At 47.7% G+C, this 24,899-nt stretch overlaps 1 protein-coding gene and 1 non-coding gene across 3 annotated transcripts in view; both read left to right on the top strand.

Annotated features, from left to right (window-relative positions):
- Positions 1-15,881: 15,881 nt before the first annotated feature.
- Positions 15,882-24,899, top strand: part of HS1BP3 (HCLS1 binding protein 3) — a 53,081-nt gene continuing 44,063 nt past the window's right edge. Inside the window, exons 1-2 of one of the 2 annotated variants that reach the window (XM_063330553.1) lie at positions 15,882-16,121; positions 21,365-21,530. In XM_063330553.1, the coding sequence (XP_063186623.1) occupies positions 21,432-21,530 (99 nt within the window). In that variant the 5' untranslated portion in view covers positions 15,882-16,121; positions 21,365-21,431. Of the gene's footprint in view, positions 16,122-16,211; positions 16,412-21,364; positions 21,531-24,899 lie in introns of those variants that run through there. The other variant, XM_063330551.1, reaches the window with a different exon arrangement.
- TRNAS-AGA (transfer RNA serine (anticodon AGA)) lies at positions 16,061-16,142 on the top strand. The gene has a single exon. It is a non-coding gene; the product is annotated as a tRNA-Ser (tRNA).

Raw genomic sequence — 24,899 nt, 5'->3', positions numbered from 1 at the left:
AGACACCCCCCCGCAATACCCCCAACCCCCGCTTTGCGGGGGGGACACCCCGGCCCCATAGTGGAGGGAGGAAGCGCCACCCCACGGTTTGGACGGGACCCCCCGCCCCATATTGGAAGGGGACGCCCCGCCGGCATTTAGGAGGGGGGAAGACGACCCCCCGCCCCCGGTGTTGGAGGCCCCCCCCGCGGGCACAGGGGCGGGGGGAGCGCGGAGCGACCCGCTGTCGGGCGGCCCCGGGGGGTGCCGGGCTCCGCGCTGCTCCGCGGGGCTCCGCGCCTCCACCAGCCCCGGTAATTCCTGCCCGGGAGACCGACACCGCAGCAAAACAAAGCCCGGCCGCGCTGCGGGGTGATGTTTTCCCTTGCACGGAGGGTTTCCTTGGTAAAATTCAGATGTTTCCTTGGGTCTCGATTAAAATAACAAAGCGGGGTATTTACTAGGATGTTATTTCAAGTCTCTTAAGTCCCTGGTTATGTCTGTTGCGATTTCTCCGCAAATACAAAAACAAGCGCTGCAATGATTTATTTGAAGGAATGTAGGTGTTTCGCCAAAACAAACACGGCTTTTTTTTTTTTTTTTTTTTTTCCCCACCCGCCCCCCCCAAACAATCGCTTCTCACGAGCATTTGTCACTGCGGCCTCTCGGATTTCTTTCTGCTGTTAATTTCGCAGGTGCTTTTGTCGCAATATCGCGAGCGGGTTTCTAATGCCAACCAGCGGATTTGCTCGGTACGTACACACAGCGCGCAGCTCCCGTGACAACGTCCCGAGAAATCCCTGTCCTACAGGGTGCGGGATGCCCGGGTGCGGGATTCCCCGGGCCCGAAGCCATTGGCACGCCTCGCACAGCACCTTGCGCAGCCTTCGCACGGGGCTTACACGGCGTTTGTGTGGCTTGCACGGCGTTTGCACTGTTTGCCATTGGCACCACCCGCCCAGCAGTTAGTGGCCACCGCGAGCCCTCACCCAGCTGGGGCAGGAGGCTCTGCAGGAGGCAGAGGAAGAGCAGGCAGAGGAAGGCTTCTTTAGGTGTTTTTCTTCTGTCAGCCCTTATTAAATTCAGCCTGATGCTGTCCAGACAGTAAAGGTCACTTTAAAAGAGCACCCAACAAGACCTTCCACCTGATGCCTTGTTCTCCCCTGGGCAGGGTGCTGGGACCCCGGTTGGGTGCCCTCACAGCACTGGAGCAGGTGGCAGCACAGCTGAGTGCTCAAGGGCAGCCCTTTCTGAAGATGGGACAGCTAAAAACCCCTGTCCCATCCTGCACCCCTCACTCCCACCTCCACCAGCAGCCCCAGACCCACGGACTGTGCTCCTGATGCCCCCGCTGCAGGGTACAGCAGTTGTCCCCTCCCAGCGCTGCCCAGGGAAAGGTCAGCAGAAGGATGGAGGGATGATGCAATGGGAAGGACTGCTGAGCTTTAGAAAATAGGCAGACAAGTCTATCCATAAACCTCTGGGCTTCTTGCAATGGTTTCTGGAGCCTCCTGCCTGGAGTCCTTTCACACAGCCAGTTTTCATGGGAAACGGTGAAAGGTACAAAAATGGTGAGTGCGGGCTGTGCCCTGGGCCACCCGGGTCTGTACATCTTCCCACAGGTTGGGGTGTGGGTACCTGCCACTTGTGAGGAACCCCAAGCTTTGCCAAATTCCCAGGGACTGGAACTACCACTGCATTTTTTCCATGTATCTTTTAAAAATTAAAATTACATTGGTGCGACAGACAGCCAAGCTGTGCCCTCTGTTTTTTTCTTTCCCCCCAACTTTTTTGCCCCCAGACCAGTCCTCTTCTCAGCCCCCAGTGTGGGCAGCAGGGCCAAATCCCCGCTTGGTGCAAGCCGGCGAAACTGAGCAATAGTGGCATTCCCACCACATCATCTTTGTCCTCATGCACAGCTGTCCCCGTGGGGGAGCCTGCTGGGTGATAACAGCCAGATCCCTGTCCTCACCGTCTGTATGGAGACCCAAACACAGGCATGCACATACCCACAGAACCCCGAGTGACATGAGGCACACATGCCCGCACCAGCTGGCGCACACACACACACACACAGGTACACAGACCCAAGAAGCAAATCCTGCCCGGCCGTGCCGGAGGGGAGATGTGAAATCCCGCAGCCCATCCTCTCAACCACACAGCGTCCATCGAGGTGCAGGAACGCTGAGTTTCCCATCTGTTCTCCATTGCAGCTTCATCTAAACCCTTTTGGGCTTTCTTGAATTTCCATCAGCCCAGCCCAGCCCAGCTGCAGGACCTTCCCAAGCCACCCCAGCCCTGCGCAGCGCCGCGGCAGCTCCTGCCCCCAGCCCTTCCCCGCTCCGAGGACGGGCTCCCTTCTCTCCCACTGCAAACCTTTTGCGCATAATTTCATGCTGGCAAAGAGCCACCTTCTACCAGCCCCCTTCCAAAACCAAATTAGCACGCTGCTGCAGCAGCAGAAATTGGAGAGGAAAGGCTGCAGTTTTATTTTACAACTCAATTAGCGAGTTTATACAGAAAAAACACCCATATAACCAAAGGAGATTTTATGTCCATTCGGCTTCACCAGCAAATAGACTTGTTCCTCTTGAGGGCACTCCCCATTGCGGTGGGTACAGTGATGTGCTTCTGCCCATGGTGGCCCTCAACCAACGTGGTCACCTTGGCTCCAGCCCTGCTCACTTGCTCTGTCTCTCTTTGCTCTTACACTTACAAATCCTCTGCATACCTCCAGCACGGACTGAAAAACACGGTTCTGAGACTGTCCCATCACCCTGTTCACTATTAAAGGAACCAGAAGTCTGCCAGAACCTAAGATGAAGGGCCGTGTTTGCCTCTAATATTTTCCTAAGAAGCTGTCCCAAATTACATGCAGCCAATGGCTGTATGCCCAGGAGGGATCTTGACTTCCGTACCTCAACAGCTCGCACTGTGTCCCACCACAGTCTCCCTCTTCGTTCACCAATAGGCCCTTCCGGGTGGGTTTTTGGCAAGAGGGGGCAGTCAGCTCACTAAGCCTGTTGTTTTTTTTTACCGAGAACATTTTTGTTATGCTGATTCCTTCAGTATCAGGAAGGAGTCGTTCCTGCCTGGCTGACACTTGGGCTTGTCCCCTCCATTGCAGTCTCCCTCCCTCTGCTCCCTCTCTTGGTCTCCAGCACCGCCCTGCCTGCCCTCCTGCGTCGTCCGTGGTGGTTGGGGACCTTTGTGTGTGGAGCATTGATTCACTTCCATGCGTGGGGCTGAGTCCTGGACAGGGTGGACTCTCCTACCATGGCTGCATCATCCTTTGCAACTGTGGGCAAGGTCCCAGCCTGGGACTCTTGCCTGCCAGAGAGGGGCTGCTCTACAGATGCTCTTCAGCAAAGGCAAGAAGCGGGTATTTGATTTAACCAGAACCCCACCGGCTGCAGAAGACCACTTCTCAAAGGAGGAAACTGAGGCAGAAAGGAAACCCTCAAGCAATAACCATGTACCTGGTATAATAGCCATGTTCCCACCGCCCTGCACCTCCACAGATGTTCATCTTTCCTGTCATCGGCACTTTTTAATGGAATAAAAATAAACTGCAGTGACAAACCCCCTCCACGCTTCAAAACTGGAGGTGTTTGTGGCTGTTTCCATTAGCTAAGCCAGCGGCGCCCAATCACGTTTCCAAGTCTTGAGCAAGTTCAGAGTGGTCAGAATATCAATGCCAGTGGTTATTTGGAAGAATATGTTTTCATGTAGTGACCACACAAGAAGCCTCTTGTGGCTTCACTTAACAAATGTCTTCTAGCGAGATGGCTACAAGTGACGGCAAGACCAGCTCAGCAAGTAACCAAGCAACAGCATCATTTTCTTTCCAAATCTTCCAGCAGCTCCTTCCAAAACTTACTTAAACTGAAGCCAAGCTGAATTCTTCCTGATTGTCTACATGGGGGTAGCCAGGGAAGATAAGACAAATCAAGGTACAAAGTCCATGCATGAAACATCAGATGGATTCAAAGACGCCGTAGGGCTGCTTTCCTTCAGGCCCAGAGACTTTACGTCACCGCAATCTGGATGTCTAAAGCTCTGCTTGTCTCACATCAATTTCTATCTGAACACTATACTCTAGTTAGGGGACAGGAGACTTATGGAAACGCTTTGCTAAGAGTTCAGTCCTTCTGGAACCATAAAAGCTTCTTGGATTAGACTTTCCATTCCCCTGGGGGAAAATTGTCCTGTTCAGCATCTGGTCAACAGGGTCTGGCATAAGCCACCTGAAGATAGTAAGTCAAAACACAGTTGAGCACTCAGTCAATTAAAAAAAAAAAAGCCTGTTTGCTTTTTGAGAAGCGCAAGGTCAGCAAATAATTTGTCAGTGCACCAAGCCACAGATGCAGAGCCGGGGCAATGACTCAGCCCAAGTGTCCTTACGGTGGTAGTCTAGGCTAGCGTCTGGTCGGAAGGGGTGGGATTCACCTTCCTTCATTTTGGCTTCTTTCTCAGTCTAACTAATCATCTTCTTCTCATTAATAGTTCCTGGAGGGAGAGCCGTACCTCCAGAAAGTGATTCCTACAGCATTAACCAAAGAGCCCAGCTGAGACAGCTGTTGCAGAGGTTTTGGTCTGCCCATGCAGAAAGACCTCAGCTGCCTCCCCAGCCCTGGCTGTCCATGTGAGGTGTCACCAGGGGAAGTGCTCTCCTCCAGCTCTCCTCAAGCCCTGCTCTGTGCTTCCTTCTTTTTACATATTTCACCCTTTGTCCTCCACTCAATCCCTTTTTCTCTCATCTGTCTCCCAGATTATTTTGTTTCTCCCCAGCTTCTTGTCCTCCAGCTCTCAGCCCCTATGTAAAGGCTTCTCAGAGCTGAGGGCATCAGCCAGCCCCAAAGGGGAGACCTGGCTGGGAGAGCACCTGCCAGCAGGCACCCAAGGGAGCGTAAGAAAGGGAACATTGCACACCGTACTTGACCCCGATCTTTCCAGTTCCCAGCTATTCCCAGGAGACTCGTTCTCCACCCTCTCCCCATCCCTCCCTAGCCAGCGCTGCTCACGGCTGTTGTGTCAGTCTCACTTCTCTGACACTCGAGACAGAGAATTTCTCTGTACCAAAACCAAGTCCTTTGCTCTCTATCCCAGTGCAAAGTCTGACCAGTAACTCCAGTTCTGGCGCACTCCTTTCTGGACGCAGGTGTTCACGGCTATGAACATGGAAGCAAGGTGGGGTTTTTTTTCCCCTTTAGGTTGTCTTCCCATCCTTTGGGATTGTTTATTCCTTGTCAGACAGCTACTTTTGCTCTCTCGTTCACTTCAATGCTCTTAATCCCCTGCTTTTATTTTCTGCTGTAGACCAGCCAAATGGAGCTAAACTCTGAAGTCCTTAAGCTCAAGCCCAAATAGTTCTCCACAGTGATGGGGCTCTGGCAAAGAAAGCCCTTTCCCCAAGAACTGATTTCCTCCCTTTTTGGGAACATCACCTTGAGCAGGAATCAACAGGCGGATGCATCCTACCTAAGTGCAGCTAACAACACAAGGTAGCTGGAGGTATCAACTTTGGTTTCCTTGACAGTAACTCTGGGGACACCAACAAGCCGTGGGAGTCAGCTAAGGCATGCAGAGGGCCAGAGCAGACGTGCCACCCGCTCTGCTCCAGCCCAGTCCTCCTCCCTTAACTCCTCTGTGCCTGTTGCTGTGCTGGACTGTGAGGAGGAGGAGACACAGAGGAAGGTGGGTGCCTGGGTAGGGAAAAGGATGTGGTCCAAAGTTGTGTTTGATTGCAACTTTGCATGGTCTGGCTCACTTCTCTCAAAGACTATGTCTCTCTGACCTTCTTGCCAAGGCAGCATGTCCTTCCGCGACGGATGTGGGTGATTTGGGCTGGGCACCTGGCAGTTAGGAGAGACGCCTCTCACCTGAAAGGCCCTACAGATACAAGCATAGATCATGGGGAAAACTGAGCAGCTCATACACTACTTTTTACCACCACTGTATCATGTGGCCTCCTGTCCAGTTCTGCATTTTAACCCCAAAATTTCTGCTTTCCTTTTCCATCTTGCCTTTTCCATCTTTTTTTTTTTTTTTTTTTTTTGATAGACATTTCATGCCCTGGGCCTCTTTCTCTTTCAGCTGTTGAGTAGCATGAGAAGGTCCGAGGAGAAGAAGCCACCCCGCAGGGCCGTCTCGACCCACCTCAGCAGAGGGGCTGGGTGGCTGCAGGGGGACCCAGCATCAGCAGAAGGCGGAGGGCCGGGGGGTGCCGGGGCTCGCAGGGAGGCATCACTCCCAGGGCAGCAGCACCATCTCCCGGTGAAGGGATTTATAGCAGCAAGGCTCCGTGCAAGGTGTTTTCCGACGCACAGATGACACGGGGAAGGCACTAGCAGTTTGGAAGACTCTGTGCATTCTCTCCCCTTAGGCTGTGAAACATATGTAAAACAACCCAGTACAAGCGTGTACTGTATATAAGAGAAGGAGCTGGAAAATTGGCTGAAAACAGGAATACATTATGCAGGCGCATCCCTTTTTCTTTGTGCCATGCTGTCAGAGGGACTTCTGATCGTGAGTTGCAGGATCAGCTGTTATTTTTCCTGTAGGTGTATCAGGCGAAGCTCCATCTTATTTTGCATTGCCTTGACTCTGTTTCAAAGAGCCCTCGAGTTAATAAAAAGAGCAAATCACCTCTCGCTTAAGGGTCCTTTGCATAGTTTTACTATATAAGTCAGAACAAGGTTTTTGCCTGCGTAACTTTGCCTAGGTAGATGCATTATGAGGAGATATATCATAGAATCATAGAATGGTTTGGGTTGGAAGGGACCTTAAATATCACCTTGTTCCAACCCCCCCACCTGGCCCCTGAATGCAGTGTATTAAATCCTGCAGTCCCTGCACATTTACTTAGTGCTCCCACTAAAGTTAAAGACATGCCTCTGGGCAGTGACAGCTCCATGGACAAATACACCTTACTGGGTGGGATGTCAACTGCCCTATTAGCAATAACCTTGATTTCCTAATACATTATAGTGGCACGTGTTGACAACCCCCTACCTACAGCTCTCCGCAGAGACCGCAAGTTGGTGTGGGCTATGCTGACATCAGTGTTTAGGTAACATGTTTCTGCCTTTTATATTTGATGCAGGCAACGTGCTCGCTCTGCCTTGCCCACTTGCCTGTTCCTACTCACCCGAATGTTCATGTCCAAGTTCAGGCACTTGAAACATCTCAGATGCTTAAGGTGGATTCTGGTGGTACCTGAGACATCCAGACCTCCAGCTGCTGTCTCAGAAAACAGTGGGGCTGTCCTACGCTTTCTGCCTCTTCTGCCAGCACCATGTGGATGTCTTGGGTGCCTCGCAGCCTGCAGAGAGCCTATTTTAGCACCTGAGTAAAGCACATTCCCTTATGAGAAGATCATCAGAATTTAGTAGAAAAAAAATACATACGATACTGAAGAAATCCTTGAAGAGCACACCACTGCGTGGGTCACTTCAGCAGTGTATGTGGGGAGTTCTGCCTATTTCTGTGGTTCACACGTTGATCTCACCAGGTTAGTAAGTCAAAATATGCCATTTTGGGCTCCTCGCTCTGCGTCCAGAAAAAAAGCGCAGCTGAAAATGATTTGCTACGACTGGCTCCTGTATGAAACAAAATGATTGTCCAGCAGGTAGCTGCTGGTTTGCTAACAAGCACTTTGCACTTGGAACAAGGAGGTGTTAAATTCTGCCTCTATCCTTTCTGCAGGGACTCACCCTTCAGCGCGGATTAAGTCTGGGCTGACAGTTTTAATAAGAGCCAAAGGCACCAGGACAGTTAAAGGTCTTCCCGGGCCTTGATGCTTTAGCGGTGTGGAAACTGCAAGTGAACCCAGATCTGAATCTTCTCAGTAGTTTTTTTCCTCTGTACAGTGATGGCTTGTGGATACAGTATTTATAAGACAGGTTGTGAATGTAAAGACTCATCCCATAAGCTCTCCAGATGGACATAGAATCATAGAATGGTTTGGGTTGGAAGGGACCTTAAAGATCACCATTTCCAACCCCCCTGCCATGGGCAGGGACACCTCCCACTAGACCAGGCTGCTCAAAGCCCCATCCAGCCTGGCCTTGGACACTTCCAGGGATGGGGCATCCACAACTTCCCTGGGCAACTTGTTCCAGTGCCTCACCACCCTCACAGTAAAGAATTTCTTCCTGATATCCAATCTAAATCTACCCTCTTTCAGTTTGAAGGCGTTACCCCGTGTCCTATCATTACACTCCCTGATAAAGACTCCCTCCCCATCCTTCCTGTAGCCCCCTTTAGGAACTGGAAGGCCACTGTAAGGTCTCCTCGAAGCCTTCTCTTCTCCAGGCTGAACAAGCCCAACTCCCTCAGCCTGTCCTCATAGCATAAGTGCTCCAGCCCTCTGATCATTTTCGTGGCCCTTTGTGGACCTGTTGGAATGGGTCCATGTCCTTCTTGTGCTGAGGGCTCCAGAGCTGGATACATGATTGTGCAAGTAGAGCTAGCCACTTAGGCTACATTTATACACCTAAATTAAATGTTTGTAGGACCACTCTTTGTCACCAAGGTCAGTTGCTGTGGATCAGACCATGTCCATGTGGCTAAACTCCCTTAGCCTCCAAGGCTGATGGCCATGTAGAAGCTGTCAGTTGAGAAAGGTCCCTGGCTTGTGTTAACAACTGAGCTGCCCCCAGGAACCATTCAGCAGAGTCCTAAGCTGAAAACACACCAGGGATCCTTTTAACAATGTCACAGTGCTGACATTGCTCCCTGGCATTATTTAATTTATTTGTGTAAATAGAGCCCTGGAGACCCTGGAGACCAGGGCAGGGTATAGCAGATGACCTTGTGTGTTGGAAACCTAGCTCATTGTCAAGAGCTTCATTCTTTCAAAAGCTTATTCCAGCAAGGTTGGGGTGAGCTTTAGCTATCCAACAAACAAGGGCTTTTCTTTTGAGCAAAGAAAGGTCTAGACCTTTCGTATTTGGTGGGGAGCTAGGAAGCTGGTAGTAGGAGCAATGAAGAGCACTCCCCTCAAGATGGACTTAAGCCAGTGGGGCCTTGGGACAAGCACACTCCCTCCCATCTTAGCTTTTCCCTCTCTGCAGTAAGAGGTCCCCACCTGCTCTTGCAGGCAGCTTGGGCAAAGGTTACATATAGGTGAATCTCCAGCCTTCCACAGGGTTGGTATGGATGCTCCTAATGGACTCTGGGGATGCACCTGCCGTGCAATCAGTTTTTCCATGAGTCCTGGGTCTCCCTTTCCACTCCCCAGCTCAGCACAGCCCAGACCACCAGGCCAATTCCCCTGAGTGTCTAATGTTTGGGTAGCATTCATCATTCTGGTTTTGTAATTGTAGCTTTGAAGTCTGAGTGACTGATTTCAGCATAGTCATATGAGAAGGGAATGGATAAAGCTGGTTACAGGACCAGCTAGAACAAGGTGGACTCTCAAGAAAACTTTATTTCCATTCTCCTCAGTCTGATTGTCTCTCTCACCAGGTGACGGTTGCTTCTCCTTCCCTTATGGAGAGCTGAAAACTTGGCTCATGAGAAAAATATCCAAACTGTGTGCTACCATTGTAGCATAAATGGCTACATCTATCTCTAGAGCTGTATTTTCCTCTGTGTTTCTGAAGGACAATCATCCATTTCTATGAAATCTCCAATAGCCATGTAGTATCATTTTAGTAGTTACTCTTTGGGAGAAGTGTGATAAGAAAGCATTTAGTTCACTTGACCTACAATATAAATGTGAGATTTGCTGGATATGCATCAGCTGTATCACTCTTTTAGCTCCAGAGACCGTACTGACTAGATTTTCAATTACTGTAAGTATATCTACATATTTAATGCACAAGAGCACCAACACGGTGACATTTGCTTCTAAAGTCATGAATTTCAACCATTTAGGCCTCATTCCATTGCCTACCCATAGACACTGTAAATTGAGATCTACCTACGACCCCCAAACTTAAGAGAGGTGGAATTTTAATTCCAGAGCTGCAGCAGGTCAAGAGCCAGGTTTATCTTTCAGCTGGGATTACCTGTGGTTTCTGCTAGACTATTCCTGACATGTGGCTTATCGTATTACAGGCTAATTGTTTAAAGCAGGGGGGGGAAGCATAAGGCATAAAGAAGAAGAGCTACATAACTCTCCTCCGTTCTCCCCAGAATAACTCCATCCTGACTTTAGGAGGTGTGTAGATTAAAAGGCTGCCTTGACAGGCTATCAACAACCTTACCACGTCGTATAACAAGAGTGAACTTTAAATCTACCATTTTGGCTACCATTGAAACTCACAGAGAAGCCCAGCCCTAGTATAAAATCTCCTAGTAGTTCACATCTGGGTCTTGTAATTGTCATCTGACCAGAGTGATAAAGTGACTGGTCATCTCCCTGGAATCTTGTTACTCTAGTGTAGCCTTTTTCAGTAATTAAATAATATTGTATTTCTCCCAATATGAATCATGAAAAAAAGTTTCATGTTCAGCTTTTAAAATGTGCTTCCATAGCCAATTTATTTTGTTTTTAAATACGTTCCTCTGCCTTGCTTTCTTCCCCCCATTTTATTTACTATACTCTGAGCAGGGCTCTGATTTCTCCTCATCCTGCCATGCTTACAGGCAAAGCCCTCTGCCAGCAATTCAAGAATTGGTGGACAATTCCCCCTGGGTTTATAAACTCACTCTTGTTTGCCTGCTGTCTTGGGGGAGATGAAAAGCAAATCCATGAGCTGCCAAGAATCACAGCCAAGCAGGGATGCAGTGCTGCAGGACCTGATCCCTGCTCGGCGGCCGGGAGACAGACGTGACTCTGGGACGAGTTCATGGGGTCACACATTTTGGCCCCGATGGAGAACCCCTGTGCCCTCATGGGGAACAGAGAGGGATTAAACTATAGGGCTGCAGTCCGTTTGCATCGAGCTGAATGAACAGACCCCAGCCACAAATCACTCAATATTTTAACAGGCTTTGGGAGGTTTTTCTTCCTCACTTTAACCCTTTGTGGGAACTCAGGGCCTGCAGAAGACACCTGGTGGGCAGTCCTCCAGCACAAGAGGCAAAAGGCTACCTGGTGCAAACCTGCTTTTTCCACGCCCCAGCCACAGCTGAAGGGATAGGGAAGGACTGTCCCCTTCACCTCTCAGGTCTGGGGTCTCCGCTACGGCTGCCCTCCAACGCACTCCTCGCTGCCGATGTTTCCCATTGCCCGCTCACCAAACAGGTCAGTACTTTGGCACCAATTTGTTCCCCAAGGTGGCCAGGACCTGCTTGTCAGTTAACTCACAGGCATCAGACCATAAGCTCTGCAGAGGACCTGGCTACCTCACAGGTTTCAGGCCACAAGCTCTGCAGTCACCTGCCGGACCCCGAGCCATCTGAGCTTGTCCAAGTCCTTGCAAAAACCTCTTTCACATGTTTTTTTAGGTCTCCGTAGCAAGGGCCAAGGGAAGAGCTTTTGAGTCATGTCTAGCAAGGGACAGCAAACATGTCTGTGCCCCTTTCTGAGCACTGGGGAGGGGGATGATTGATGCATCTCCATCGCGTCTCCCTGTATTTCCTTGCCTGTCCTGCTCCAGCCCGGTGGATGGAGAATGATCTATTCTCTGGCAGAAAAGCCCTGTACTAGCACAGGGAGAGGACATGGAGGACAGGAGCTGTAGGCTCCTGATTTCTAACCTTTAGCATTTCTTTCTTCTCCTCCTTTTTTATCCCGCTCCCACTTAGAATAGAATCACAGAATCATTTAGGCTGGAAAAGACCCTTAAGATCGTTGAGTCCAACTGTAAACCTAACCCTTGGTCCCCCACAACCCTCTTCGTGTTGAGGCAGGTGGCTGAGAAAACTCCTCCGGCTTATGAGTCCATGAAAGGCTCTTAGTTTAACTATTGGGAGTAAAACTGCATATAAAAAGTAAATACAAACATCAGCCCTAACTGCAAATGTAGTCATATTACTGTCTGGCTTCACCTCTGCAGAAAAATCCCAGTGTAACTGGTCCCTGAGTCAAGTTTTGAGCATGAGCTGAGGGTTCAATGGGAGTTGGTGGGATTGACCGTGCAAGAAAGGAGCTGGGCAGTTGGGTCCCAAAGGGTGAGACACAGCTGGGGATTGCAGTTAGCACCAGCAACCCATCCCTGGTCTATAGGTTGTATTTGAGTGCTCTCTAGTGGGCAGAAAAATTAGTCCAGAGGCAAACACAGCTGATGCTCACCCTCCCTGAGCAGAAGTCACCCTCACCTGGGTGCCTGAGGCATGGGGTCTGCAATATCTACACGCCATGGGGCTGTGCTGAGTGTCTGGGACTGGGGTTTTGGAAGGTAGTCCAAAGCAGGATCATCTTGATCTGTGACCCTGCAGGGCAGAGGTTTGATGCAGGGTCACGGAGGATGCACGCCTCGTCGGATGCCTTTGATAAGAGTTCAGGCATGGAGCACAGGATAACATCCCAACCCCTTCCCCTTTACACGGCCTTTCAGCTCTTCTCGTGTTTAAGGAAACACCTGCAGGACCTGCTCCTGCATGTGCAGTCAGCAGGTAGGAGAGCAGATAAGTACTGTGGAAGGAGAGTAGAAACAATTTTTGGTCCCTAAGAGGGATTTCATTAAGAGGTGGGGAAAGAGAATGATACTGACTCATTTACCAGCCAAGTGCCGAGCTTCCAGGAGCCCTCTTCTCTGAGAGCCCTGCCAGTGCTGGACATAGTTGCTCTGAGGGAAGATAGTTCTTGTTTCATAGCACAAAGTGATAATCCTCTAGATATAGTGGAAACTTAGACTACTTCAATGTGACAAGAAGGTTTTTATGGAAAAAACCGACCTGCTCAGAATGCGGGTCGTAAACTGGTTATGTAGTGGGTGCTCCCAGATCAGCAGAACTGTATTATTGGACTCAAATGTTCAAAAGGTGTCTCAAAATTATGAGATTTATAAGGATACTGTATTGCTGTTGGGGTTAGGTCTCTAAGTTTTCATTTCTGAGAATAGCTCATTACTTTTTCTCTTTATTTCAGTGAAATAATGACAGCTAAAAGATTTTCAGTGAGGGTGATTGTAAAAACTGAAACAGCCACTTGACTCATGAAACAGCTACACCAGCTATAAAGGTTATATGCATCTCTCCTTAAATTCTTTTTTTAAACCTTGCTTCTTTGAGCATAGGCAGTTCCACCTAAACATGAGGAGGAACTTTACTTTGAGGGTGGCAGAGCACTGGAACAGGCTGCCCAGAGAGGTGGTGGAGTCTCCGTCTCTGGAGACATTTAAAATCCACCTGGACGCGTTCCTGTGCGACCTGCTCTGGGTGACCCTGCTCTGGCAGGGGGGTTGGACTAGATGATCTTCAGAGGTCCCTTCCAACCCTATGATTCTACGATTCTGTTTTAAACCCCTGTGTTGTGGGGGCTACTACTTTAGGTTTGCAGGATGATACCATCTGTCAGCTAGAGCTCTTCTTATGGAGACTGACCAATACTCAGATGTGTTGAACACAAATGAAGGTCCTTCCAACCACTTACTGAGCTTAATTACTTGTCTCCCATTCGTTCTTCTCTTTCACTTTCTAGAGGCCTTTGACTGAAATCAGACTGGCCTCCTTTTCTTTGAGCATCTTCTTCCACTTGGAGCAGTCATCTTTGACCTTGCCTCATCTAGTTAGAAACCAGAGAGGCTCCAACAAAGTAAAAAATATGGGATTGTATATGGGCAGTTATGCTATGCAAATTCATTAATAGTTTTGTTACAGAGATGCTGCAGCTATGTATAATTTACGCCACTGAATACCGACTGCATGAATATGTTGATTCAGTTTGTTGAGGGGCCAGAAAGGAAGAAAAAAAAATAAAAATAAACCAAGCAACTTACTAAACCAATCAACACTGGAGAGTTAAAAAGCAGGAAAAAAGCCATCGGTTCCAAAGAAAAGAGCCCTGAGACTTCAGAGAGTTTCTTCCTCTTTCCTTTGCTTATACACAACTGAACTGAGGCAAGGGAGACCCTTGAGGGTGACAGGAACAGCTGAGGGTAACACAAATATTGGTAGGAAATGGTACCTGCATTAGTGATGACTGTTACTGGTATTAGTTCTCAGATTTGCTGCACATCCTCCCATAGGCCTTCCCCTGCACATCTCCAATTGATAATCAGCTACGCTGACGATCAGTGCCGCTGTGCCTGACGGCCTGGGTGCAGGATCTGGCCAGTGCTCATTGACATGCTCTCTTCTGCCAGAAAAAAAGAAAAAAATAATGGGTCCAACGGAAGAAATTTTCTATGTAGCATCCAAAGCAATACGGAAATCAAACTCCAAATATTCTGTGAGGTTGCTTCTGAAAAAGGCTCAGCTGCAGCAGACAGCTCTAACGGCATATTACAGTTTGCTTCTGTTGAGTTTGACTTTTGTGCACCTTTTATGCCGAGATTCACTCAGAAATGCACTCTTCACAGTCACCACCTGATTAAAGACCCTACTCTAAACTCATGGGTAAGTCAGCTGATTCTTTCCATAACTTTAGAGGTCATCAGCACTGAGACATTTGTTTTAGTTTCCAACCACATGATGCTTTGACGACACAGGCTATGGACTTGTAAAAATCCCACATGTGATGAGACTTGCTAAGAAATCAGAGAAATAGGCAGTGCTTGGACTTCTTCACGTGCATACTGACATAGTGCACACAACCTCTCCAGGTCAAAGACAGAGCCTAGTAGCATACTGGGCACAAGCAGACACTTCTATCTGGGGAGAAAAGCCTCAGTTTTTGAAGCATCTTCCCAGGCACTCGGCAGCGTTTGGATGGACACTGCTCAGCGAGTGCCACAAGCACTGCCTCAGCGGGGGCTCACGGCTCAGGGCCTGCTCTATTTTTGCTGTCTCAGGCGGCAAACTGCCAGCTGCTTACTCCTATTACTATCTGAATAAATTGGATTATCCAGGAAGCCAAACAGGGATAAAAATACCATTAGAGAAGTAACTCATTTAGACATATAACTATTTAGGATATACAAATGCTTTCAGGAACTCCAGCCCAGAGCTTTTTAACCCTTCAGAGGCCACATGAGAATGATTCACCTTTCAAAAGTGTTTTCTAGCGGCTTGCAGCACTTCTGGCAATCACAATTCCTGTGCCAGGAACGCTGAAGCCTTGCAGTGGTATTTACACTCTGCTTAACAAAAAGTTTCCAGTGGCAATAGCCAGAGAGAGAAAACAACCAGGGTCTGGGAAGGAACTCCACTTAGGAAGTCTCCCCTTTTTGTTTGTTTTGACTCACGAGTTTCATGCTCCAGACTTCTCGTTTCACCAGAAGCAGCGAAAGACCATTCTATATCTGCCACCTTTGGAGCTCTCTTGATTTTGCCAGACTTCCATCACATCCCCAGCTCGTCCAGCTGTTTCTTTCTGGGATGAAAAGCTTTTATCCATGTACCAGGTCCTCTCTTTTAGGGGGCTGCTCCTCTCTGGGGGCACCCCTGGACCCACTGCGTACCCACTCGGGGTGCAGAGCCTGTTCGGGGGGTGGCTGCACTGATGCAGCATCTGCTTTCTATTGTTTTTCTAATATTCCCCACCATCTCCTTAGTTTTCTGCCGTGATATTGAAGCGTGAGCAGCAGGCGGCAGAAAGCTGTGCCCGGTGCGAAGCTTTTTTTCTCGGTGTTTCCCTGCAGAAGCTCCGCGCAGAGATGCACCGAGAAAGAAGAAGGACCCAGAAGCGAGAAAACGAAGCTGGGCTCGCCGGGCCACCTGTGGGTGCCAGCGGAGGGCAGCAGAGGGAGCAGCTCCTTGCTGCTTTCTTTCCAAAATAAAAAAAACAGTTGGAGCGAACCGAGCAGCCCTGCGGCCGGGGCACTGCGGCTGCCGGCTGCGCTCTTTGCCCGGCGGAGGGCGAGGCGCGGCGGCGGGGGAGGCGCCCGGACGCCGGGCAGCCTTTTAGTGAGGCTCACGGTCTGCGGCAGCATCGTGCCGGCTATTTTAAGGCTATTTCCACCGGGGAGGAGGGCACGCATGTCACCGGGGAGATGTTTTGAATGTTTTCGTCCCATAAAGAGAGAAAGAAGCGGGCGCAGAATGAATTACTGCAGGTTTGGTGCCAAAGCGGCCTCTCGTCGGTGTAGTCGTGGCCGAGTGGTTAAGGCGATGGACTAGAAATCCATTGGGGTCTCCCCGCGCAGGTTCGAATCCTGCCGACTACGGCGTTGCCTTTTTTTTTTCTCCCCTGGCCCGGACGTTTTCTTCCCCTCAGTTCTTCCCAGCCGCCGTTTTGCACCGCAGCCGTCCGCTGGCAAACATCCGGGAGGGCGGCCGCTACCAGCCCGAGGGAAGGAAGGGTGGGAGGCGGGACCCCGTGACGGCCGGACGCGGCCTCTCCGCCCGGGACGGTGCCGATCCGGGGTGGGGCAGCGACGCCGCTTCTCACCGCCATGCAGCACAGCCCGGCACCCGCCGTGCTGGTCACCACCAGGTACCGGGGGAGAAGCGATCCCGCCACCCGCTTCAACTTCGCCTGCCGCTATGGGCGCTGCAGCGGCCTTCCCTTCGCGGGGCCGCGGCCGGCGCCTCGCGGGGAGCCCGGGGCGGGCGCTGAGGGGAGGCCGAGGGACGGCGGGCGCTGAGGGCGATGGCGGATCTGAGGGGAGGCCGAGGCGGGCCGCGTTGGTCTGGCCCTAGGACACTTCAGATAATTCGCGGTTGTGTGAGTTTTTGTGGCATTTCACAGCCGGGAGAGATGACAGTTGTCTCGCCCGTCCTGTGTAACAGCAGCCGTTGGGTCCTTTCCTCCTGTGGTAACTTAGGGCCGTTTCCCTTCCACGTTGCTGGGGACGCGACGTGTGCTCCAGAAACGGCTTTTCCTTGTCAGTAGTTCGAGGTGGCTCGGAAGAATTAAAATTCGCCCTGAAGCGTACACCGGTGTCTTTGAGGCGCGGTATTGGCAGTGCTTTTGGCTGACCCCAAACGCCACCGTGCCCTGCGGCCTGTCCCTCGTGTCCACCAGGCCGCGGGCAGCCTGACTGGGCTTGAAGTTAGGCCAGGGATGGGCAAAATAACCTTACTTTGTTTTCTCACCTTCTTGCAGCCATGCCACAGGTGGGTGCAGAGGTGCTTTTTCCAGTTGCATTAAATTTTTTAAAACCTGTGTTTTTCTAGATGTGGCAAATGAACCCTTAAGAGAAATGCCTCAAGAAAAAATACTTGTGGTAATCTTTATAGAGAAATGATAGCTCTCTCTCTCTTTTTTTATGCCCGTGAGATATCTTGAGACCACATGAAAGCAGTTCCCTATCAGATGTGACATGAGAAACAGAAATGTTGATTCAGCAAGGTCTCGCCTCACACATCTACCTCCTAGGACATAAGTAGCAAGTATTTCAATCACGTTAACTTCACAGCCATTATTTTAATCCTTAAATGTTTGGCTCTATCAGGGCCTGACTTCCTTTGGAGCAGTGGCCTTGAGCCTTCAAACGTATCTGACAGCTCACGTGCATGTTTTGTAGGACTGACTTTCTATTAGGTTTACCCTTGGAAATGGAAATCTAAACACCTGGATTTATTTAACAGTCAATAGACTTTACCACTTGCAAAGTGTCCCACTGATATTGGAATGCTTTCAGTGATAAAACTGCATATCTATATATGTGTGGGATTAAGGCTTTAGCAAAAGAATATATTTTCTAGCTTGTGAGATAAGATAGCTGTATAGTTGTGATCTTTTTCACTCTTTATACATACCGGTTTTGGGAATAGGATTCCTAGTTGCTATAAATAATAATCTGTACACTTGTAGTTAGACTATACCAAGAAATAAAGAAGTTTGCTGGCTAATTTGTGTCGGATATTTTGCCTTCACTTAATGAATAAACTAGTTGTACAAGTTTTTCCTCCTTTTACTATGACCTGGGTCGTCGCAGTTTGGTTCCCTTTGGGCAGAGATTGCTGCTGATAGGGCTGACTTTACCAGGGCAGAAAGTGCATAGTCCACTCTCCTGGCCGCACAGACACCGGTATAAAGTTTCTCTGATCACAGCACTTGCATCCCTTACTTTGCATTCCTGCTTGCAGCGGCTGCTTTCCCTTCTCTCCCATCTTGGCCTTTCAGCACAGAAAGCAGATTAATTAAAATAAAAAACCTCTACCTTATATGCAAATCAAAAGACAGGAATAAAAAATTGTGGCTCTTTTGTGAATTGTGGAAGCTGCTCTGTTCAGCTGACCCTTATATAGTCTCCTTTTCCTCGGTCCCGTGCCGATCCTGCATGATCAGATTGTGCAAGCGCGGTTTTACTGGTTTGAATGGTCTCCTTGTATTCAGGTGAAGTGGTTCATGTTAGGAAAGTTAACTGTGTGCCCAAGTCTCCCCTGAACCATCTGTGTTGTAAACAAAAGCGTAACTTAGAGATACACAAGCTAGATTTAAATAAGGAGTGGAAGCAATAAGCCTGTGTGTCCTGTTTAAACAACCAGCCTTCTCCTGTTTGCTTCTTTTTTAGAGATACTAGTGTAAAAATAATTGTGTTTGATGTGAAAAATGCAATGAAACTATATTCTGTCTTGGGATTTGTAGGTGCTGCTTCTGCTTGAATAACAACAACAGTATTGAATGAATTAAAACACTGGGGGCTGCTTATTTTGAAAGTCAGGCATTCCAAGAACTAGTGTGCGCTTTGAATATTACGCTGTATCTGTCTCAGCCTCCCTGCTGATTTCATTTAGAATAATTTTTATATTTTCAAAAACACAATCCTATTGCTATGGAAGATATAATGGTGGTAGGTTTCCTGTAAGAGATGATAATGAAAGTGATCAGGAGGCCTAAAGTAAACAAACAAAAATGTAGCTATTCCCCTTCCCTCAGTCGCTTTCCATTACAGTCATTTTAGCTGAGGCTTTTAACAATTTTAAAAGCAAAAACCCTGGATGTGTGTTAAGGTCCTTATTAACTTTATGACATTTTTAGAACTCTGATGGAGCAGCTCTTACACTGAAGTTGTTGATATGTCATCTGAGTACATCTGTATGTGGTTGGTGTTTTAAGCTAAATAAGGCCATTCAGGAAGGATGGTGTACTGGTGTTTTTCCCTTTTATTTACATCAGAAGTGAAAAGCCAGTTAATTTGTCATTTATACTCTGTCTGTGGCTATGTTAACAGAAGTAAGTCACTCCAGAGTACCATCCGACAGACCTTTTTGCTGTCATAGCTGCACTTTTGAGTGACTGCACATCTGAAGAGCATTTCCAGCATTTCTAAAAACCTCAGATCCAGCTGATTTTACTGGCAGGTGTCCTTTGAGTCAGCATTTTGGCTGCCACTGAAGGAGGCAATGCTCCAGATAGCAACTGTTGCTTACAGGTTCAACAGACCGCTGTGTGAAAGCCAGGCACCTAGGTATTTATACATAAGCACTATTGATTCTCTGTTTCGAGCCCGACAACATGTAACTGAGAACAAAATTTTGTCTGTTAGTGTAAAGTCAAGTCCTTGGCTGGCAGAAAATGAGGACAGAATCGGAGCAAACAGAATGGCATTTAAAATAGTATAAAATCTTGGCGACGGTAGAGCTGTTTAAGCCTTAATGTTTTAAACATGACTTGCAAAGAGGACTGGGTACAAAATCAGGCCTGTGTCCTTGTTTGTTGCTATCTGATTTATAGACAACTCTCGAGATATTCTCTTTAGAAAGAGAATATCTCGAGATATGGGAGTTCTCTTTTTATTCAGTTTTGTACTGGAGATGCAGAGGTTGCCTTCTTGGAAAAACTCAAATTTCAAAAGAACTGGTCAGGTTTTGACATGGTGAGAGGAGTCTTTTGAAACTTTGTTTGAAACTAGATTGTTTAAACCTCTTTAAACTTTATTTTAAGTTTGTATGCCTTGTGTATCCTTAGGTGAAGGGCATCTGTGTTAATAAATCTAAACTTCCAAAAAAAAAGAGGCAAAATTTCCACAAGACGTCTCTGGAATCTACAGGAAGTCCAGGGAAGATGGCACTTGACATTCCCCATATGGCTAAGGTTAAAAAACAAGAAATATTTAATGAAGATAAAATTATTTTTTTTTAAACAGTTCTTTCTGATTTCATTAAAAAACATTCACTCATACATAGGAAGGATGCACTTAGAGGTATGTTCAGAGAGCATTCAATGCCTTGGATGATAAACTTCTTTCTGATTCTGGCAGGGTGCGTGGTTCCAGCGGCAGCAGAAGTGAGTGTGCTGTGGCTTAGCGTGGGGGTAACTTTGGGGAAAGGATCTCTGATCAGTTTTTTCATTTCCAGTCTATTGAAACAGACTATGTCATTAAATGTACCATTCTCTTGTGCCCCAACAGCAGCTGCTTGGTCTTACTTCTTGATGCCTGAGCCCTATAATATGATCCTGGCATTCCTCTTGCAAAAATGTCCTACATAATTCCTTGTGTAGGAATCCACGGGGAAGGTGATGCAACGGTTCAGTGGATCTGAAGCTGGCAGGAGAAGAAAATGCAGCAGCTCCCTTCTTGCATTTTTCTCCAAGAGGAGCCATGGGTGGCTCTGACTGCTGGCAGCTCTCAGAGGTTACGGCTGTGATTCTTTGTCTACTTCAACTGGTTATGAAAGGACAGGTGGTTTTGTTTCCAGTGGGATTTTCTGTGGGAAAGCTGAGATACTTTAGCTAGTGTACTTTTTATGCTATTTGGCAGCAAGACTGTCAGGCAGTCAAGACCAGAAGGCAGCGCAAAGAGATCATGTACTCCTTTAACTTGCTCAGTCTTGGTAGGTGTTTGTCTAATTTTCCTCAAGGATCTTCATGGATGGAAACTGCGTGGTTGGCCCAGCAGGCGCTCCAGCAACTTCTCTTTGTATTTCAGGCTTTAATCTAGTTCCCTAGTTGTCTCTTCACAAACCTCTCCTTGTCCCTCCACTCCAGCAAGCTCCTTCTTCCTTTCATGGCCCCTTTCTGCTATTGTCTCTGCCATTCCTGGGGATGTCCTAAGGCAAAGGAGAGGCGGACAGGGCTTGGCGTGAATTGTAGTGAACTGAATTGTAGCGAACAGGCCTTTGCTTCAAAACAAGCTGTGATGAGAGATCCTGGGATCTTCTCATCTGCCCTGCTGGGGAGGACAGCATCTTCAGCTCCTGTGAGTGAATGTGAGTTCTGAATGAATCCCCATCTTCTGTTCCCAGAAATGCTATATTCCGGGCGTTTTGTCTGCAGTGGCCACTGGCAGGTGCTTTGAGGTAGAATATAGGAAGCAGGCCAAGTCCAAATTTGTATTGTTGCAGAGTAGGAACAGTGTTGGGGTAGGGTCTGTATGCTGTTCCGCTGAAATGGGAGTCTTTGCACTGACTTTCTTAAGCTTTGAACTGGATCCTTGGAGAGGGTCAATTAGAAGTCTTTTTGCCAATGCCTGAACTCTGCTTGTATTTTCTTCCCTAGGCAAATTCAGAATGCGCACACAGGGCTGGATTTGTCAGTGCCGGAATACCAGGAAATCCGTGGGAAGATGATGTCTGGCCATGTAGAGTATCGTATTGTCGTTGTTACCCGACTGGCTGCCTTCAAATCAGCAAAGCACAAGCCTGAAGATGTAGTTCAATTTATGGTAAATGTTTAATCAGTGCTGTGTTAGTGATCACTTTTTTAATCAGCTTTGATTATTTTAGTCCTGATGTAGCAGATACTTTGTCATCACAGACTCCCTCGGTCGAGGTGCTTGGGAAGACAACACAGTCTGTACCATTTCTCCAACCTGAATATTATACATATATTAATTGAACTTTTTATTCCAGGAACTCAAAGCAACAATGACTATTTGTTGTTGCCTTTAAGGCATTTTGCCTTATGGGTCAACAAATAGAAACCAATTAAGCTTTTTATAAGTCCTGCTACAAAATTAGTTTCTCTCATATATGTATCAGCACTGGGGCTATTAGCATGAAAAAATATATAATAGTTTACTTGAATGGAGAGAGAATCATGTAGGGCAATAAAAGGAATTAACCTTATAGTAGGTTAGCCTTGACCTATTAGCCTTGATCTCGTATTCTTGACATGGTTTTTAAAGTCCTTAGTAAGAGAGTTTGAAAAGGAAGTATCTATATAAAACATTATTGAGTTGGATAGTCTTTTTCATGATACCTGCAGAATAAAGGTTTGAAAATAGCACATGTGATCCATTTCACCCGTTTCAAGTCATGTATAGCATGTGCACGTCCACTTGAGCTGTCTCACCTGGGACTGTCTATTGAGTCGATAGAAAAACGTGCATTTAGGGTACATTTAATTTTATCTGCTTTAGCTGTCTGCTGAATCACTCACAAGAAGCGCATTTCTCTGTCCATTGACTATAAAGGGACTCTAAGGGGATGCACTCCTTAGAGCATTTGCTATTCTAAGATGTTTTGGGGATAAATGTAATGTCGGAGTAATGTGAGCGCGTGGTTACCTGGTAGACCATAAGCCCTAGTGTAAATCACACTCTGTAGAAGATAGCTGATAAATGGATATTTACACAGTCTGATTTGCGGATAAAAACACATCTGTCAATGTTGCGAAGAGGTGCACAGTGAGGAGATCTTATACATTTATTGCACTCTTTATGCTATATATAACTTTATGGTAAAAGCAGCAATGGTGGCATAAGAGTCTGTTCTGTTCTCCCTCCTTGTCCCTGACTGCTTGTTCTCACTTCTGCAGTGTTTCTTTCTGTGTGCCATTGTCACGGGGCTATTCTGTAACATCAGCTGAGGAAGGTCCTGGTGAAAAATGGGTATTTGGGTTTTTTTTATTTAGTACTAATTTACACCTGTTTCTTGAGCCTCTGAGTTACACAGCCCTATGAAAGTTTGTTTTAGGACAGGGGAAGGGCCAGACATGGGCAGATAAGAGAAGGGGATGTGGGATCACTTATTTTCTGCAGCAATGCCTGCTTATATTCCTAATATTTCCATGCTGTTCTGTGCAAGAAAGAACCTGACTAACCCTGAGGTGTTAAACTGGGCTATTGTCATCTAGCCTTTTGCTTCATTTAAGAAAAAGTAGATAAAATCAGCTTGTCTGAAAAGAGGAGAAACAGACTTCCTACTGTGGCCCCTCTGCTTGCTGAGATCGTCTGTTCCCATGTCAACTCTCTCTAGGAGGATTTTTAGTACTTAGTTGCTCTTCTCAAGTGAAATGAACCTTTCTGATTTCTTCTCTGGTCAGACCTCCTGACATTTCATTCTTCATGAAGAAGAAAACTGGTGTAGTCTGACAGGAATAACATTTATCTCACCAGATACATTTTTTTCAGCTAAGTATGATATATCACATAGTTTGGTGTGTGAGAGTAATTTAAAACCGTGTGCTGTGAGGTTGGAGGACGGATGCTTTGCATCGATTCATTCCAGTGAGTCTTTTCTGTATGTATTACTGGAGGAACAGAGAGATTCACCTGTCCTAACTTATCTCTCTGTAAGTTGGATATTTTAATCTGAGTCTGTCCCTGCTTTTATGGTCAACAGGGAGAAGGGGAATGAGGTGACTCATCCTCTGGAAATACCTCTCTTCTTTGACCGTAAAGGGAAAGCATTCCACATTTTAGACAGCTGGGGCAGGGGGCTTCAACTTCCAGGCTAAAATGTTTAAGGCTCAAAGTTGCACACTGACTATATCACCAGAGGTGCCCTGGGATTTTCCACCTAGCCTTCAGAAGGTTGTGGGTCTCCTGCAGGTCTTGTGTGATATTTGCCTGCCCCACACAAGCCTCTTGGATACCCCAAAGCATTTCAGATGACATGAGATGCCTGTCTTTACGCAGAACAACCTGCTCTCTATGATTTAACGTCTGCATTTGCTGCAGATTTCTAAGCTTCTGTCCCAGTCAGTGCAGTACTGTTGAGAAGAATGTAGCTGAGCATCTACAGTGGGGAGGAATCCACTTTGCTTAACATACGTGGCTTGTACCATTTGAGAGACCCTAAGTTATCCTAGATGTCTGCATAGGTAGGGCCGGCAGATGTGACACAGGACATAAAGGCATTGGCACCGTCCTGGAACAGAGCGAGGTGAGATAGTATACGCAATCCGAGGTACCACTAGCTGCCTGTGCTCAGGTAAGTTGAGTTTCAGTCACATCTTGCCAAAAATGTGGTGACTGTATCTGACTGACTGTAGTGACTATCTGACACTTCCTGCATTGAGGCAGTTTTCTTAACGTGGAGGCAAATCCCAACCCTCTGACTGCAAGGTGAGGTGAGCTGCACCCGTAGTGTCAGTATAGTGCCCTGCTCTGCTGGATGTTGTACCTGCACAAACAAGAACCATGACCCTTCCCCAGAGAGTTTGCAGGTGAAGTGTAAGAGAACCAGGCCACTGGGGAACAGCAGAGAAGAAAGAGGTTACACTGGACAGCAGGTCGAACACATCAAATTTTGTATAGCAAGAGGGAGTGAGATGAGACATCTGAATGAGGAAAATGAAACATCTGTGTGCCTGTTCTGCCTTCCCGAGTATGCAAGCAGGATGGGAGAGGGAACTTATTTTTGCTATTGTTGAAATGATCAAATCTGAGGCTGGAGGAAGAAGCCAGTGTCACAGTGCTGAGACGACAGGTAGGTTAGAGAAGACCGGTAGGCATGGTAGGATTTTCTTTGTCTCTGGGTACATTAATCCAATTTTGGCTACCTCAGGAACCAGGTCTGTGTTTGCCTTTTTCTTCCCCCTCCTTCCCATCTTTCTCTCCCTGAAATATTAGCTGAATTGATTTTCCTTGTCTAGCTCTTCCCCTTGTTTGCAGTTGAGGTGACTGCCCTCCACACTCTCACGCCCTAGGTGGCAGCAGCGAAACTGGCTTTCTGCGCGTTAGGCTGTGAGCAACTGCAGGCAGCGGTGTGCTGCAGCTCAGGTGGCTGCTGTGTATCCCCTGGAAAGGACGGTGGGCAGGATAGAAGCGTCCTCTGAACTAACTGTGATCTCTGGGCTGCGATTTAGA

The sequence above is a fragment of the Chroicocephalus ridibundus genome, chromosome 3, assembly GCF_963924245.1.
Source record: "Chroicocephalus ridibundus chromosome 3, bChrRid1.1, whole genome shotgun sequence".
In the NCBI taxonomy this organism is placed as follows: domain Eukaryota; kingdom Metazoa; phylum Chordata; class Aves; order Charadriiformes; family Laridae; genus Chroicocephalus; species Chroicocephalus ridibundus.
This window is presented reverse-complemented; position numbering and strand designations above follow the sequence as displayed.